Raw genomic sequence first — 16,803 nt, forward strand, 5'->3', positions numbered from 1 at the left:
GAATTATGAAAAGAATCCCTCTACTTTAGAACTATCATAGTGTGAAGACAACGACATAAGTATTGGTATACAAATAAAATTTCGTACCAATACTACATGAAAAATTTTTAAATGCAAGCAATGCCGGCAAATAAATAAATAAAATAAAATGGAAAGCAATATTTTTACAAATATAAACATTTTGTTTCTCTTTTACAAACAAAAAATATTTACACAAATGGTAAGATTTATGCCGATACAGTAAGTAATAAATAGACACTGAATTTAAAGAAAGGTAATATAAGAAAAGGCAATAATTGAATATAAAGAAAATTAAAAGGTAGAAGTAAGAAAACTTCTATTTTCTGAAACTGTTTTCGAGTGAACTGACGTAGAATATTTATTCAGCTCAAAATCAAAAATAAATAAATCAAAACTCGAATTTTTTTAAGCAAACATTTTTCTAGACAAGTCAATTTGTTTTCAAAACAAAACCACAACTAATCATTGTAAGCAAACACTAAAATTGTGTATTTGATCTACTTTAAATCAACGATCCTAACATTATAACTCTATGCAGTGCAAAGATAGATAACAGAAATTCCTACATTAAAGTAATGCTGTAAAAACATAAAATAATTATGATAGATTTAAAAGGTTGTCTCAAACGCACTTGCGTTCGTCTGTCTGACGCAAAAAACACGTGTTTTCACAGCTGTTTTTGTTTCTAACCAAAAATCCTAAAACACGAACATTTTTCCAGCTGCTTTCATGTAGATGTCAGCAGTCAGTTAAAGTTTATGAGCTTCATCTCTATTCGAAATCTACCCACATGACGAAATAGAATACAACAACAACAAAAAATCGAATATTCATACAGATGTTTTTTTGTTTTTTTTTTAATGTATATTAGATGAATTTCGTCGAATTCTGACAATGTGTGTGCTTGAACTTATTTCTAAACTTAGAAACAGAGTGTGTCAACTGTTCTGAAAGTTCTAAAACGCACAAAACTGATACCATTTTTTTAACTATACACATTCGAGGACCTTATAGTACTTAACCTCACCATAAAAGCAGTTAGTAAATATTCTATGAGAAAATAATAATTCCTCCTTAATTTGTTTGCATTTTAATGTTTTGTAAAATATTATTTTATTCTAAATATAGAAACAGTGTGTACCAACTGTTTTTCAAACCTTATTTATTTTTTATTTTAAATCTTTTTCGCGATCAAAATTAATCTAAGTGATTGTTTTTAACTCGCAGTCCTTGAACGAGCAAACTTCATTTTGTTAATCCATTTAAAAGAGGAAGCTATTCTTTTCCCTTTTATAATAATAGCTCATTCATTTTCTATCGGGTAGTAATTTTGCAATAGTTTGTTTGCCTTTCGATATTTTTAAGAAAAACTATCAGCTTTTGAAACTTATTCGTTTACTTTCGGTCTATCTGAGCACGTTTTTTTAAAAATATAAATAAACTTTAAACTACTAATTGAGAGAAATTTAGGTTTACTTTAAATTAATAATGAAGATGAAATTATCAAAACAGAAGAACCTTCAATTTTGAAATTTTCAGCAAAATTTATTCAGGAATTACTCATTTTTTAGTTCATGCAAACGATCTTCGAAAGAATCGATTCTTCAATTATGAAAATGTGTTATAAGAATTTTTACGAACAAGTTTCTAAAAAAAGACAAAATTTTATTTAATTTACAAGATTTTGTTACTTAATTCTAGTTAGAGATTCTAATGGTGGATAGAAAAAATTTTCAATTCTTATTGATAGTTACCTTTTTTTTCTTTCCTTTTTTTTTCTTGGATTCTAAGTACTTAGTACCTTTTGCGATGATTATAGTAACTTCTCATTTGTTTTAACTTTCTTCAATAATTTTCTAAATTGAATTATTTGTCAAGTTTTAAGGAAGTAATAGATTTAGTATCAAATTTCAACAAATTTTTAACTTGCTATATTCGTGATTTCAATTTATTTAATCGGGATACACGTCAGAAAAAACTCAATATGTTAATGTACTAAACAAACTCAATGCGTTAATTCACATCAAAAAATGAATTCGTTAATTTACTGAAAATAACTTGCTTTGTAAAACTGATTTACTAAAAAAAAAAAATCCCCCACCCCAGTAAATTGTTATTAATATCGAAAAGCAATTTTAATTTCTGAATTAAATACCTGCAAGAGAAGTGACGCGTGGGCCAACTAATTAGACTCGACACACACTCGTAACGAGCCCAATTAAATCTGATCCGAAAATGAATTCAGCGCGATAATAAACCCATGCCTTAAAGCTGTAACGTTAACGCATCATGCACAACCACGTGATTCGACTCAACCATCTGATTAGTTGCAAATTTCCAGTTATATTTAATCACTTGCTCTTCGTTTCCACTCATAAATATGATTTTAAAACTTTTGCGTTTTAACTCTCAACGCAGAGAGATAAGATAAGCAAACCAATAGTGTTTGACCGTCTTCCTGACCGTTTTTTAAGGCCCTACCTGCCATTTGATCCCAATAAATGAACCCTTTTTTTGCCTTTTTTGTAAAAATAAACCGGCATTCTTTAAAAACACTGCATTTTTATTTATATTTCAATTTGAAAAAAATTAATTCACAGTTTAAATAACGTTTACACACTGGTAAAATTATCTGTGTTTATGGGTTTAATTCTGATACAAATATTTACTTCGTTAGAATAACTTCCAGCTTTCTAAAGATCTTTTTTCGGGGAGACAGTACTATATCCTTTGAGTGATTTCAAATTTTAAAACTATTTTTTAAACAAATACTCTTTTTAAAAAAAAAAATGCACCTCTAAATGTTTATTTTCTATACATAGAAAATGAACATTATAAATTATGGAAAAAACTTTTAAGTTATTTATAAAATTATTTATTTTTTTTTTTTTAGTTTACTTTTTCTGAAGAAAAAAAATGTACAGAGATTGCCTTTCATTATTTTTTTAAATTACAAATTGTCCCCTTATTTTGACAATGAGAGAAATATACACATAAAATAGTATAAGAGAGTAGTTGAGGATAAAATTCAGCTGTTACACAATATTTAACATTTTTACAGTGAGTGTCCTCTTCAGATTATCCGACTAAGAAAATTTCAAGAATTTTCATCAATATAATAAAATTAACTAATGACTAATATTCTATTAAAGTTAAGTTCATTACTAAAAACTAATACATAAATTTAATAATGAACTAAATACATGTGAGTTTGATTTGTAATGTTCAGTGTTACTAAAGGAAATAGTATAAATCTCGTAAGCAAAAACGAAGTATTAACAAAATATTTTAAAGTGACTAATATTTTAGTGAACCTACCTCCTTTTCAACAGCCCCGAACTCTATTCACAGGTCTGTTAGCACTATTACCCCTTAAATTAAGCATTTATTTAATATCGAATACAAAAACTGGTTTTTACATCTAAAATTGATATGTTAGTCAGCAACAAACAGAAATTGCATTCCATTCAGTTATTTTTTAAACGTTATATTCGTATTAATGTAAACTTTATGGATATTTAAATAGTTTTAGGTCCAAAATATTTTTCATTGTAGAGAGTATGTAAATGATAAGAAACAAACTGGTCAAGAAATTGTCTAAGTGCCACAATTTTGTATTTATAAAAATTATGCGAATGGTCCAAATGACTAACCTTATTTGTTCGCAACTAAACCTTTAACGTGAATTGGGGTAAGAAACACACTAAGATAAAGCTTAAAAAAAACATTAAAAAAAACTTATTTTTAAATAAGCGAAATATGTTCACATTTTATTCAATATGAATATATTTTAAACATAGGTGCAATTTGTTTGGAAGCGAAATTTTCTTTAGAAAAGCTACATTTTCTTCAACTAAAGTATTCTCCGTAAAATGACTCTGATTTTATCATCATTATTCGAATAATGCAGCAACAAGAAGTTATGTCAACCAAATGCTTCGAAAATTGTTCTAACATAGTTAACTCGGCATTCCTTGCTCGTGTTTCAGTTTCCGCATCTGATGCGTCCAAATTGACATTTGCAGCGTTTAAAAAAGATTACAAGAATGTAGGATACGGTTTGGTAGTAAAACAACACAAAGAATATCGCCATTCACTAATTCCTGCTGCTTTCTCATTCTTTTTCGGATTATTCTGGTCTGTTAAGAGATAAGCATTAAACTTAAGTACCCAGTGGCCTAACCTTCAGCCACTATAGCTGTAGGATATGGAATTAAAACAATTCCCGTAGGAATTAGGGAATACAGGCGCGTGAATTCAGTCGCGCGCGCAGAACAACTACGCGCCTTCTGCAAAAAATGGTAGTATACAAACTTTATCGAAAACAGAACGCCCTCGCAATTTACGAATCTAAAGAAGATACGGATATAATTTACTGAAATAAGACAAAAATATGCTCTATTAATATATTCTTGTGTGTACTGTAATTACAGGGTGTCCGTAATTACCACCCTTAACGTATATTTTTTTAAGAATACTTGTCATAACTGAGAACAAAATACTCAAAATTAGATCGAAAATTATTATTTAAGCGAGGACGAAACAGAAATAGTGTCGAATCACCACTGAGGAAGACGGGACGAAAAATATCAAAATGATTTTGATTACTTGAAGAAATTTAGAGATGTTTCCTATAATCACCTTTCAAATCCTGTCTGTTTCCTCATGTTTTGATATTTCCAGCATGGCTTCCTTATTAGTGATTATTTTTATTTAAATAGCGTTTATTTTTTCCTTAAAGAAATTAGCGACGATCCTTAATGCGTGTACTTTTCTAAAATCTCTATTTTCAAGGAATCCGAATACACATATTAGGGGTAATCATTACGAAACACCCTGTATTTGTAACTACCGCATTAAAATCGCAAAAACCGTGGAACTGAATAAGTGATTTTAGTGATAAAACATTTTTGTAAGCATTCCCCGAACAGAAAATGCATTGGATTAAAAAAAAAGTCGTAATCAAAACTTGTAAACAAAATGCATAAAAAATAAATAAGTACATGAAAAATAAATAAGCAATTAAATAAATAAAAATGCAAAGGTTGCTGTTTTTACAAGCAGAACTTAAGTAATGTTTAAGTTAACATGTAAAGCTTTCTTTAAAGTCATGTTGCCTATTGTGCGAACTACATTGTTAAAGAAAACTAACTTACATTATTAGGGGAAATTTCACGTTCACTTGCATACTTTGCTTTAAGAGATTTAATTAGCAAATTTTTACTAATACTTTACTGCACCAATATTGTATATATAACTCTAATGTCTGGCATTCAAAATCATAAGGCAAAAATAAGTTGCATTCAAAAGGTTCTTTAATTCAATTAGTATACAGCATCATAATGCTTAAATTTACTCTGGCAGCAACCAAACTGCATCAGTGTTAAATTTCATAATATTTAAAGTTTAGCAGATAATCCACATTCACCTTGCACATGTTTCGTTAAAAGATTCGATTAGTCAATTCTTACAAGAGCTAAAAATAATATTATAAAATTAAATCTCTATATAACATAAAATCATAATGGTCTGATACCGTTTTTCATTGTTGTCGGCGCATTTTTATTGGCCGGAAAATCACGTGGTAGGATCCAGTTTTCCCCCATTCATTTCCATATTGTTTAGGTTGTCATCAGCATAAAATTAACAAAAGTTGTAAAGGTATTGTTTTCCTTTAAAAGTTTTTGTATCCCAAATTTAAAGTTATTTTTCAGTACTGCTATTATTAGCGAAAATTTTAAATTACGGTTGAGAACTCATCAAATTTGTTCGATCAATATAATGTATTAAGAATGTAAATGTTATTTAAAAAAATGATAATTAAAAAAATCACTTCTGTTCACCAGGAGATCTAAATGTTTATAATACTAATAGATAGTAATATTTGGACGTGGGAAGTAGAGGCGCAAGAGCGTAAGTAAACAGAATTCCTTTTAGTACATAGATGTTAAGTGAANTAATATTTGGAGGTGGGAAGTAGAGGCGCAAGTAAACAGAATTCCTTTTAGTACATAGATATTAAGTGAATATTTTTAACTTTAGTAGAAAAACTGTTTTCTGCCAAGATAAACAATTATTGCGAAGCAATGATTGGGGTTGGTGAGCGGTAACGAACAGGGGGCTTTGCCCCCTAGTAAATAAATAAAAATTCAGAATGGCGCAAGAACGGGAAAAATATACTTGAGGGTGCCCCTTGGCGAAATTGGCGACTTATGTTTGGCGCTATTCCTGTTTGCGAGGAACACCGCGGTAACAGGAATGGCGGCCAAAACATAATGATATTTCAATAAAACATTGGAAAATTTGAACGAAACATTGGATAAAGCTTGCAATGAACCCAATATAAGCAAAATTAATAAATCCAATAAAAAGGATTCTGAATCGAAGCAAAAATTAATGGAGGTTATTAAAAATTAATAGCAAAAATTAATGAAATTAGGTGCACAGAATTATCTAATAACAGTTAGATACTGCCTAAATTTATCATGAATAGAATGTGTGTACCTCCATCGCCACATAAATTCGACGAAATACGAATCGAAAATGGCGTCTGTAATACCAGACTAGCGGTGACATTTTTTACTTAAATCCCTTTTTATGACTGCCCACATACCTTCGATCTTATTGACCAGATTCAAAAGTAAACTTACCAGCCGGTATCCAAAGTAGAACGTAGTCCTGACGGACCTCTGAAATTATATATACCGTTGAACATTTAAAAATAACGCTGAAATCTAAACCAATCAGAACCACGATTGGGTTTCAATATCGCCCGGCTTGGCGATCAACCGCAATCACAACCTGGCGAGAATCAAGGGGCACCCTCAAATATAGTCTACCCCGCAAAAGAAGATATCAGCTTGACAATGGAGGATATATCCTAAATACCAAATCTAGCTTTTTTCCAGTTCCAGGGAAATAATGAATAAAATAAATGGTTTAAAAAAAAAACAGTTTAAAAACCTATATAGTACTCTATTTTTACTGTCATCCATTTATTAAATCATATCGCTTCAATGCTTAATTGGCCATTACCGTAACGTATCGCCGATATGGTTGAAGGGCACAAAATATTTGATCAATAATTAGGTTACTGGGCTGTAACGATAAACTGATGGATTTCTGAAGTAACACTCACTGGAACTCATTCATTTCCTCTCTATATTTTATCTTTTAATTTCATAAAATGTGATGATCAGCCTGATAAAAATGGAGAAATAATTGGTCAGAAAGCTTTTATCGGCGCTTCTTTTACACGCATTTCTATAAGTGAGGTTGTTTTTAAATGGGAAACTAATGAGAGTGGGAATGAAGTTGTTACTAATTGTATGTAGGGTGCTTCAAAACTTTTAGGGGATAGATCCTGAAAATGAGAAACTGTCTATGCCTGAATTCTAGATTTAATATATCAGTTAAAAGCCAAAAATTCGCGAAGATATTAAGTTAAAATCAGTGAGGAGCACGGCAAAATAAAATATGTTATTGTATATAAAGGCAAAATAAAACATGTATATGATTTACGGATTATATATGATTTAATGTGTATATGATTTAATATATATATAGTTATAATGAAATATATATATATGATTTAAGACTGAGATAAAATATATTAATTAATACATTTTTACATTGATTTATTAAATTCTTTTAATTTTATAATTTACAATTCATAATTCAAAACCATATTTCATAACTGAACCGAAGATATAATGGCTTTTATTTTTAAATCTAATCCAGAAGACAAGGGAACTCCTTGATCAAGTATCGGGAGAAATTTGCCTTCGTGGAGGACTTTTTGATGGAACTGAACCCACATTTGCTTTACATGGAGAGGAAAACCACGAAAGCCTCACACACGCCACAGTTAGCCTCACTATACCAATATTGTGTAAATTTCTTTTGCATTTAATATTGTCTTATGTTATTTCATTTTTCAGTTTTTATATAGTAACTGTTAGGAAGTTATTTGCCGATTTATATTTTTTTTAATTTTATTTTAATTCTTTAATCTCATGTACCTTCGAAGCATGGGTGGAGGAGGTGCTCAAGTGTTCAAATGCTATGGAACTAATAATAACTGAAGCAAACCGATTTTTGTGTGTATATATATAGATATATGTTCAATTTTAAAAAAAATCTAAATTCCTATTTTAATTTCATTTTCATGTGAATAAAAAAAAGAAAAGGAAATTATTCCTATGGTAAAAAAAAATTTATTATTATTACTAACAAAACATAGTTCATTTTTTCAATGTAAATAACTAATGTTTAAAATTTGATGACCTAAATCTTCAATACTAAATTTATCGATTAAAACACGTTTTAAACTTAATGAAATAATTTTCTTCACTCAAATATTTATCTGTTTAAAATAATCATTTCATAATGAAGTCATATAGAATCAAATATAGAATCAAAAAGCTCAATTATGCTGGATCGGGTGACTGGTGGCACTTTGTCCCCCCTTCCTTTGCACGCAACTGTCACCCATTAATTTTAACAAATTTTTTGGCAAGGAATAAAAAATTTATTTTAGTACAGTTTCCATCAGTTGATTCTGTTATGTTAAATAAAAATCTGAGAGTTTTTTTAATTTTTTATCAATCATTTTACCTGATTTCCTATCAGCAAAGCGCATTCTTTATTAACTCTTCAGCCATACTGTGACCAACTCGACACCGTCTATAGAATGTCGTGGCCCCTAAAAAGGCCAACATTCCTAAACTTTGAGTCATTTCAAACCCCTTCCTTTTATTCTCGTTCTTTTATCACCATCATTTACCCATTGGCGCCGACAAACCAAAAGTTTTAAGTAGTTTCTCATCTTCAGAAATACGATAAAAATGTAAACACATTAGTGGAAGCAAATGTGTATTACAAGAATATTTTTCCTCTGTGAAAGAATTGGGTCATTTTAGAAAAAAATCATTCTTCTTTCGTTTCGTTTGAACGAAGTGACAACAGCGCTGGAATCTTGAATTACACAATCTCTGTCAGGCCATAACGTGAGTCCAGAAAACTTCAAATACATATTTCTAGAGGTTACAATTTTCATGTCCACAGAAGTCATAAATCGAACTAAATTTCACCGATTGACTTGAGATTTAAAATTACATATTTTACAGAATACGTAGAATTATTTCATTTTATTTCCTTTTTTTCTATAAACAAATTTCAGAGCTTTCGCGAAAAAAAACTAAAACAAATAAATATATATATAAAAATGAAAATAGTAGACTGCAAAATTATTTCAGATTCTATATTCGCATATAGAAGTGGTGGAAAACTTGTTTTTCATCCTTATTAATAATTCGCAGTTTTGTCCATATAACCTTCAAAAAGAAAGGCTTATATGTTGATGAAAAGTTATTCAGGCGCCATTTAGTTTTGCATAGCTTTGAAGAAAAAATTTTTTATAGTTCACAAGTTGTATAATAAAAGACCTTTCTCGGAATTATGGTTTATTCCATTGACTCCCTGAATATTCTCGCTTTCTTCTATTGACATATTTATTATTATGAGCCATTTATCTAACGAACAATAAGGCCGGACAGAATCCATAAAAATAGACTGACATTTAACTATTAACTTTAAACCTAGCATGGGGACTAAATGTTTGGAGTAAAAAACATGAAATGTTAAAAAAACAATTATAAACATAAGATTCAAATTTAAAATTCATTTTTATATTAAAACCAAAGAAAAAGTGTTTTATAGCATGGTTAATACCCAAAATATCGGAATTAGATAAATGTACTAATATCGATTTTAAAATTGCTCATTACATAATTTCAAAATACGTATTATATAAAAATTATTAAAATTTCATGTTATTGCTGCTCGCTATTTTATTTTCTCCTTAAAGCAACCCTAGTGGACCAGAAATTCCCTCAAATGGTCGAACCTGATGATATATATATATATANAAGAAAGTTAAGAAAAACAATAAGTATCATTTATTGCGCTTAAGCTGCAAGTAAACAGCACTCATTATATAAGTTCAAAATGAAGAATAAAACAAAGAAAAATTATAGACATATGAAAAAAAGGGGGGTGGGAAATAATAAGTAAAAAATAACAAACAACAGTTTATTAAAAAAAAAAATGAAATGTTAAATTTTATTTATTTATTAATAGGATAATAGGTGTTAATAGGATAGGGGTCCCAATATTACAATACTTCCAATTCAATAGGAAAATTGTATTTATTTATTTATTTTGCAAAAGATAAAAGTGCAACAGTGTAGACATCATTGATGTGAGAAGATAAAAATTCAGATTATTTACAAATTCCCCTAGATATTTTCTATTATTATCTCTTGGGGAAAAAATTTTTTTAGCAAAAGGTAAGACTGTATAGACATTTCGGGAATGTTGGAATTCAGGTTGTTTAGATTTATAAGATATATTTAGATAAGACAAATAGTTTTTATCTACATAATATAAAGAAGTGATAATTTTGGTTTTGATAACTTAAAATTCTGCGAAATAAAAGTGAAAAGTTTCTTCTGAGGCAACTACAAGCCACAAATATTAAGATTGAAAATTCACAAAAAGTAGAGAAATTAGAATGTAAAAAGAGTTACACAAAGTAAATATGCATAAGAGGAAAAATTAAACCCATAGAGAGGATATAATCTTTTAATGTAATTTAAAAATTTAGTTAAACTAAAATTTTGTTGCATTATTAAAAATTATGTTATTATTTTAATAAATTTGCATATAATCCGGATTAGATTTTGACTTGTCACAGTATCTTCTTCATTAAAAAATAGGATAGAAATTTATTCATTTTAATTAAGGGTATTTTAGTTATTTATTAAAAAAAAAAATAATAATAGAAGAATAATCCACTTTATCAATACTAGTCTTAATCTTATAGAATATCGTACGTTTAGAAAATCACATATCATTTTATAACTTTACATACAAACAAAACGTTTTTTTAAAGAGGTACATATTTTATGAAATATTTACAAATAACTAGATTTAACTCGAAAAATGAAAAATATCGAAGCTAAATGTTTATTAAAGACTAATTATTGATTACAACTAATTCTTTCAAAAATAAAAATAGAACTTCCAATTTTTTTAGCATAAAATTCGGTAAAATTTTTAATTTAATACGAATCTGAAATTTAACAAGAAACGTTTAACGAAATAAATATTTTTACACTTGAATTTTACATAAATTCACACCACATAAAGAAAAAATATATCGTGTTTTTTTTGTTCTTCCATGTGAATATGTTTATATTGTTAAAGAAGCGTAACAGTTCGTTAAACAATTTCTATGATCAGTATTAAAAATCTTTACAGAATCATAGATGAGGCTGTTTTTACCTTTTATGTAAACAATATTTGCATTTTCATTACGAAAAATGTTAAAATTAGATCCCAATTTATGTACATTATACAATTCTTTACTGTTTCCAAAATGCTGCTTTCGAAGCCTTTTTTCTTCTTTAAAAAAGGTATGTCAAAATTTGACAGACAACATACTTTTAAGAAAACGATTCATTTGTGACGAATCGTTTGGAATGAATCCTTGGATGAATTGTATTTTAAACGGCTATGATGTGTCAAACGCAAGCGACATTATATACGAACGGTAAGGAAATCAAACGGTATAATAATTATAAAATTCTAAGCAAAAAGAAGGAAAAATAAATAAATAAAAAACAAGGAAGAAAAGTATAAAGATTTTTCCAGACAAGGAAATACAGAAAAATTGCATATGCATTTATGATTTATCTAAAGGAATTTTAATGATTGCAGAAAAACTGATAAAATTTCTGTTGTTATTGCAAAACGTACTTATCAACCAAATTCTACTTTAGGAATTGTTTTTCCATTCCCCCTTCAGAAAAATTAATGTTAAATTTTATTTATATTCCTTTTTTTTCAACTAAATTAACCGCTTACATAGCATATTATTTTTATAAGAATTAACATAATATAACTTTCTCTCAGATTGAAAATAAATGTTCAGAAGAACAATTCTGAAAATGCGAAGATTTAGCGCTTAAAGATATTTTTAACTTACTATCACCAGTCATAAAATTCTTTATGAATATACAAATATTAAAACAAATGAAATGCATAACTTACTCGGATTTTTTTCCAATAATATCCAGATTTATTTTCTGTATTTGCATTCACATCCGAAGTTCCGCAATCACTTTTTTCGCTCATATTTCGCATTTAAAATCCGCGCCAATTTAAAGACAACTTTTTCAAAAGAAAATTCTCTAAATTACACGGAAAAAATTCCAAGATAGGCTTTCTGTATCTTTTTACAAAGTGCAACAAAAATTTCCCAACAAAGTGTTTTTTGACCGGTGTTTGCTCACATCACTACCATCATCCTATGCAGATCAAATTGTAAACAATGACAGGTAACTATGGTAGCTTCACGTTCACCGTTCGACGAAGCAGAGAGCCTGTGGCCATGCAGGGTTGTAATTAGATACCTGCAGGTTAGATTTCTTTTAGTTCTCTAGATTTGGCGACTTATCTCATGAGGCATTTTTAACTTCATATTTCTCATTTATTTATTCTTGCGTTTCCTTCATTTATTAATTAGTATATTGGGTATTATTTACAGTCTTGAAAAAAGAACACAGCGAAAAACTACTAATAAATTCAAGATATTAGGTTTTAACTATCAGTTTAGTTTTTAAAATCATATTTTAACCAGGGGTGAGGAGTTGAAGTAGTTGGAGTTGGACTCGAAATTGAAATTAAATTTGCTCAACTATTTAAGAAAGTTCTGTAGATTAAAAGAGGAAAAGAAGTTTTTGCTGCTATGAAAATTATTTTAACTAACTATATTGGTGCTTATTGGTATATCATGTGCAAGCGACCGTTTTTACTAGTTGTAGCTAACATGAATATTGGTCAATCTAGACATAACCGATAAATACGAATATTGGCACTGTGCTGTGTTGTCAAAAAATATCTTTAGAACAAATATTATCGCGAAGTTTTTCCAATTTAACAAATTCTATTATTTTACTTTGGACAATATTTTAGCTGCCCAAATAAAATGCATCAACCCTTACAAAATATTGTGTTCAATAAGTATCGTTATGTATAACATTTGCGTTGTGATATTATCTTTTTTTTATAAATTACGCTATCGGTAATAATCACGATAATATCATATTCGATAATTATCAATAATGATTGCGGTATTATCGTAATCGATACGTATTGTTACAATTAAGGAGCACGATATGTTTGTATGCGATACACCTAATCAAAGTGTAAACCAGAATTTGAGATGGTTCCTACACGTTTCAGTGGGCTGACTAGGCTCCATGGTCCCTGTCAAGTACCCAGANGGCCCCCAGATAATGACAGGCCCAGGGCCCCTATAAACATAAAAACGGCTCTGCAAGTACCCAAATATTTATAAATATGGGAATAAAAATATTGCTCAGAAGAATATTATGATCATTATTTAAATTTTAACCTATCACAATCTTATAAGTAATTTTATCTCATTTTGATCACAAATGTTCAAAATCAGATTTTAACACTTGTAAACTTATGTTTTATTAAAAAAGAATACAGAAAAATTTTGAAAAATCAATATTAAAAAAGCAATTGTTTAAAGTTATCTTTTGATACCGATCAGGATAACCGGCAAGTAAATACCCAACACTGCACTAAAAAATAAAAAAAATAAAAATTAAAAATTAAAAAAAAAATATGAAATTAAAGACTCAATTATAATAAAAAGAAGAAACTTATTTATTATGATTATCATAGGAAGAAAAAAAACATAGAAATTTCTCATTTTTCTTGAAAAATTCGACAAAGTAAACGTTCAAATGAAGAAATTAAATATTTAGCTATCGTTAACTGAAATTTTTCGTTACAAAAATCATTGAAATTTTTTATGAAAAATTGAAATTCAATTAAAAAATACCTTCAAATGAAAAAACTTATTATTCAAGTGTCAAGAGCTTATCATTAAAAAATCATTAATATTTATTTTTTCCTCTGAAGTTCTGAAAGGTTAACATTTCTTAAAATCAGTCATGAAAATAAAGAATTAATAACAATGCATACATTTTTCTTTTAAAAGCAATTTACAGTGCGTAAAATAAAAAACGAACCACCCTTAATAACTTTTGATTTAATGATCGGATCTTGACGTTCTAGGACTCAATCTTAATGGTTCGAGAGGGTGACCTCAAATCTGCTAATTAATTAGTGCAGACGATGTTTTAAATTAAGAAATCAAACACCTAAGCGTACTTTCTCTTAATGAACATACCTTTTTTCAATAGATTTGGATTTCTGACCCCCAAAATATAGGGGACAGCCGTAATCTGGGAAATATTTTCCCAATAGTTTGGTTAGAAGAGGGGTCCAAAGTTTGAACCCTTTAATGTTAATTTGATTTTTCGCTTATTTCGCTATATCTCAAAAAACTTTTTAAGCGAATTGAAAGTGAGTTGCACGCAATTATTAAATTCATTTGTCCGAAGATAATGCGAAGCACGTAAATATTTATTAGTTTTTATTATTTTATTTAATAATAATCGAAAAAAAATTGAATTGTAAGTTAGAAAGTTTTTTGCGTCATACTTAAATTTGTAATTTTATGTGGCAAAATACAAAATTTGAGCGAAATGGGTCGAATATGTCTGGAGTTCTCAGGAACTATCCAACCGTTTTCCGTCGAATTCTGTATTTTGCCATTTAAAATTACGTACTTTAAAATGATGTAAAATATTGTATTCCTTACAATTCAAAATTTTTTAGATTATCACTAAATAAAATAATAGAAAAATAATAAATATTTACTAAAATTTACTTTTTGCTTGAAATTTTCTTTCTCCGAGATATAGAGAAATACATAAAAAATTAAATATACATTAAGGGGTTCAAAGTTTGACCCCCTCTCTTGACCAAACTATTGGGACTCTATTTCTCAGATTTATTGGGGGTCAGAAATCCGAAAAAAAAAGAAAAAAAGATATGTTTATTCAGAGGAAGTACGTTTTTGTGTCTGATTTCGTAACTTAAATTATGGTCTGCGCTTATTGATTAGCCTTTTTGAGGTCACCCCCTTGAACCATTAAGAATGAGTTCTAGAACGTGAAGATGCAATCATTAGATCAAAAGTTATGAAAGGTGGTCCGTTTTTTGTTTTTTTTTTGCGCACTGTACAAGACGAAGGAATTCTCAAATATGTTTTAAAAAAAGAATAATTCTTCAGAACTAAAACCAAATGATAGATGTTTAAATGCGAGAGTGATTCATTTCGTAGCTGTGGCAGGGACTTTAAAAAAAAAATTAATACAATTATTCATATTTTGGAAAAGCAAGGTTTGTTTCTATAAATGCTACCAAAATTAATAGAAAATTACCATTAAGTTTTGAAAAAAGAGCTCATATGTACATTCCCCTCCCCCTCTCGTTTTTTAAACATATTTAACAACTTTATATGCTCATAAGAAATCAATCGAATGACAACCCATTATTTATATTTTTCTCATTTTAATACTAACACTCGATAGACTGATTTCCATGTTTTTCGATGAGATTTCTTAATTTTGAATCGACATTTCAAAATTTTTGCGGCATTTTTTATTTTATTTGAGTCAATACATTGCATAGTCGAAAACATAGAAACCAAGAACATAGTATTAAACTTCATCAAAATTATACCTCTCTAAAATTCCGAGTTTAAAATCACAGAACACGATTTACTAAAACTTCGATAAAAGAAGGGGGGGGGAGAAGAATGTGAAGAAGTAGTAAGAAAGAAAAAATTGTTTTTGCAATAGGTGTGGGAGATAGTGATAAAAATAGTTTTTCGTATAATCGTTATAGAAAAAGAAAATGAAGAAGGAGGTAAAAGAGTACTTTGACCTTAACAGAGCAAAAATTCCAATTCACTGTTGAAATCAAGAAAAAAGTTAACAATTCACAAAAAAAGAAAGAAAGGAACAATAGATAAGTATTTATGCTTTTCATAATTCTTCAAGTTTTTTTTTGGACATTTTATAAATTAAATAAAATGAAATAATCTAAATCAAATAATTGCCGAATCGCGTAGTGGATTAGATGTAATATAAGTTTAATCTTATAGAGACAATTACTATTTTGTTCAAGGGATTATTTGTATTAGTTTTCTATATCTAATCTGCTCAGAATTAATATTTTTTTATGATTCGTTCAATTTTTCAAAAATTTTTGTAACTTTTCTTCTTTTGAAAAATAATAAACTTTATTGTAAAACAACTACATGTTTTCCTTATTTGTGGTACTTCGTATATGTATTAATTATGGTACCTTTATCTAAATTTCGAAGTCTCGTCGATTTGTCGTCAAAACTGTACGAAAATAAATAAATAAATAAATAAAAATTCATTAATATTTTTTCATTTTAATTATTCACTAACTAAATTGAAAATTTTTCTTAATAAACGCTCATAAAAGTAGTAAAGTGTAGATAAAAGTTATCAACGCATTGTTATTGCTAACTATTATTAATAACAGGATTCTTTTTTAGAAAATATTCTTCTTTTTTTCATTATGATTATTTTAAAAGCTAAAATTTTTATTATCTTTTTAGATTTTAGTACAGTTTCTAAGTAATGGAATACTAGTAGTTGATATAACTGGTGGAAAGCTGGAAATCGTTTTGAAATTTGTGGTATGGGCCCAGCAAGTTGCCCCCCTCTCCTCTCTAGGTGAGCTTCAGCCGCCATCTTGACTTTACGGAAGGGAGGGAGAGATGGCTAAAGAAGGAAAGCA

At 28.5% G+C, this 16,803-nt stretch overlaps 2 protein-coding genes across 4 annotated transcripts in view; one reads left to right on the forward strand and one right to left on the reverse strand.

The window, feature by feature from the left end:
* Positions 1-12,471, reverse strand: part of LOC107439462 (rhophilin-2) — a 105,272-nt gene extending 92,801 nt beyond the window's left edge. The window contains exon 1 of the mRNA XM_043041280.1: positions 12,136-12,471. Within this exon, the coding sequence (XP_042897214.1) occupies positions 12,136-12,228 (93 nt within the window). The 5' untranslated portion in view covers positions 12,229-12,471. The remainder of the gene's footprint in view (positions 1-12,135) is intronic.
* LOC107439463 (NAD-dependent protein deacylase sirtuin-5, mitochondrial) overlaps positions 1-16,803 on the forward strand; it is a 48,938-nt gene that overhangs the window by 9,508 nt on the left and 22,627 nt on the right. The window lies entirely within an intron of this gene.

Source organism: Parasteatoda tepidariorum, chromosome 1, assembly GCF_043381705.1.
Source record: "Parasteatoda tepidariorum isolate YZ-2023 chromosome 1, CAS_Ptep_4.0, whole genome shotgun sequence".
Classification (NCBI taxonomy): Eukaryota; Metazoa; Arthropoda; class Arachnida; order Araneae; family Theridiidae; genus Parasteatoda; species Parasteatoda tepidariorum.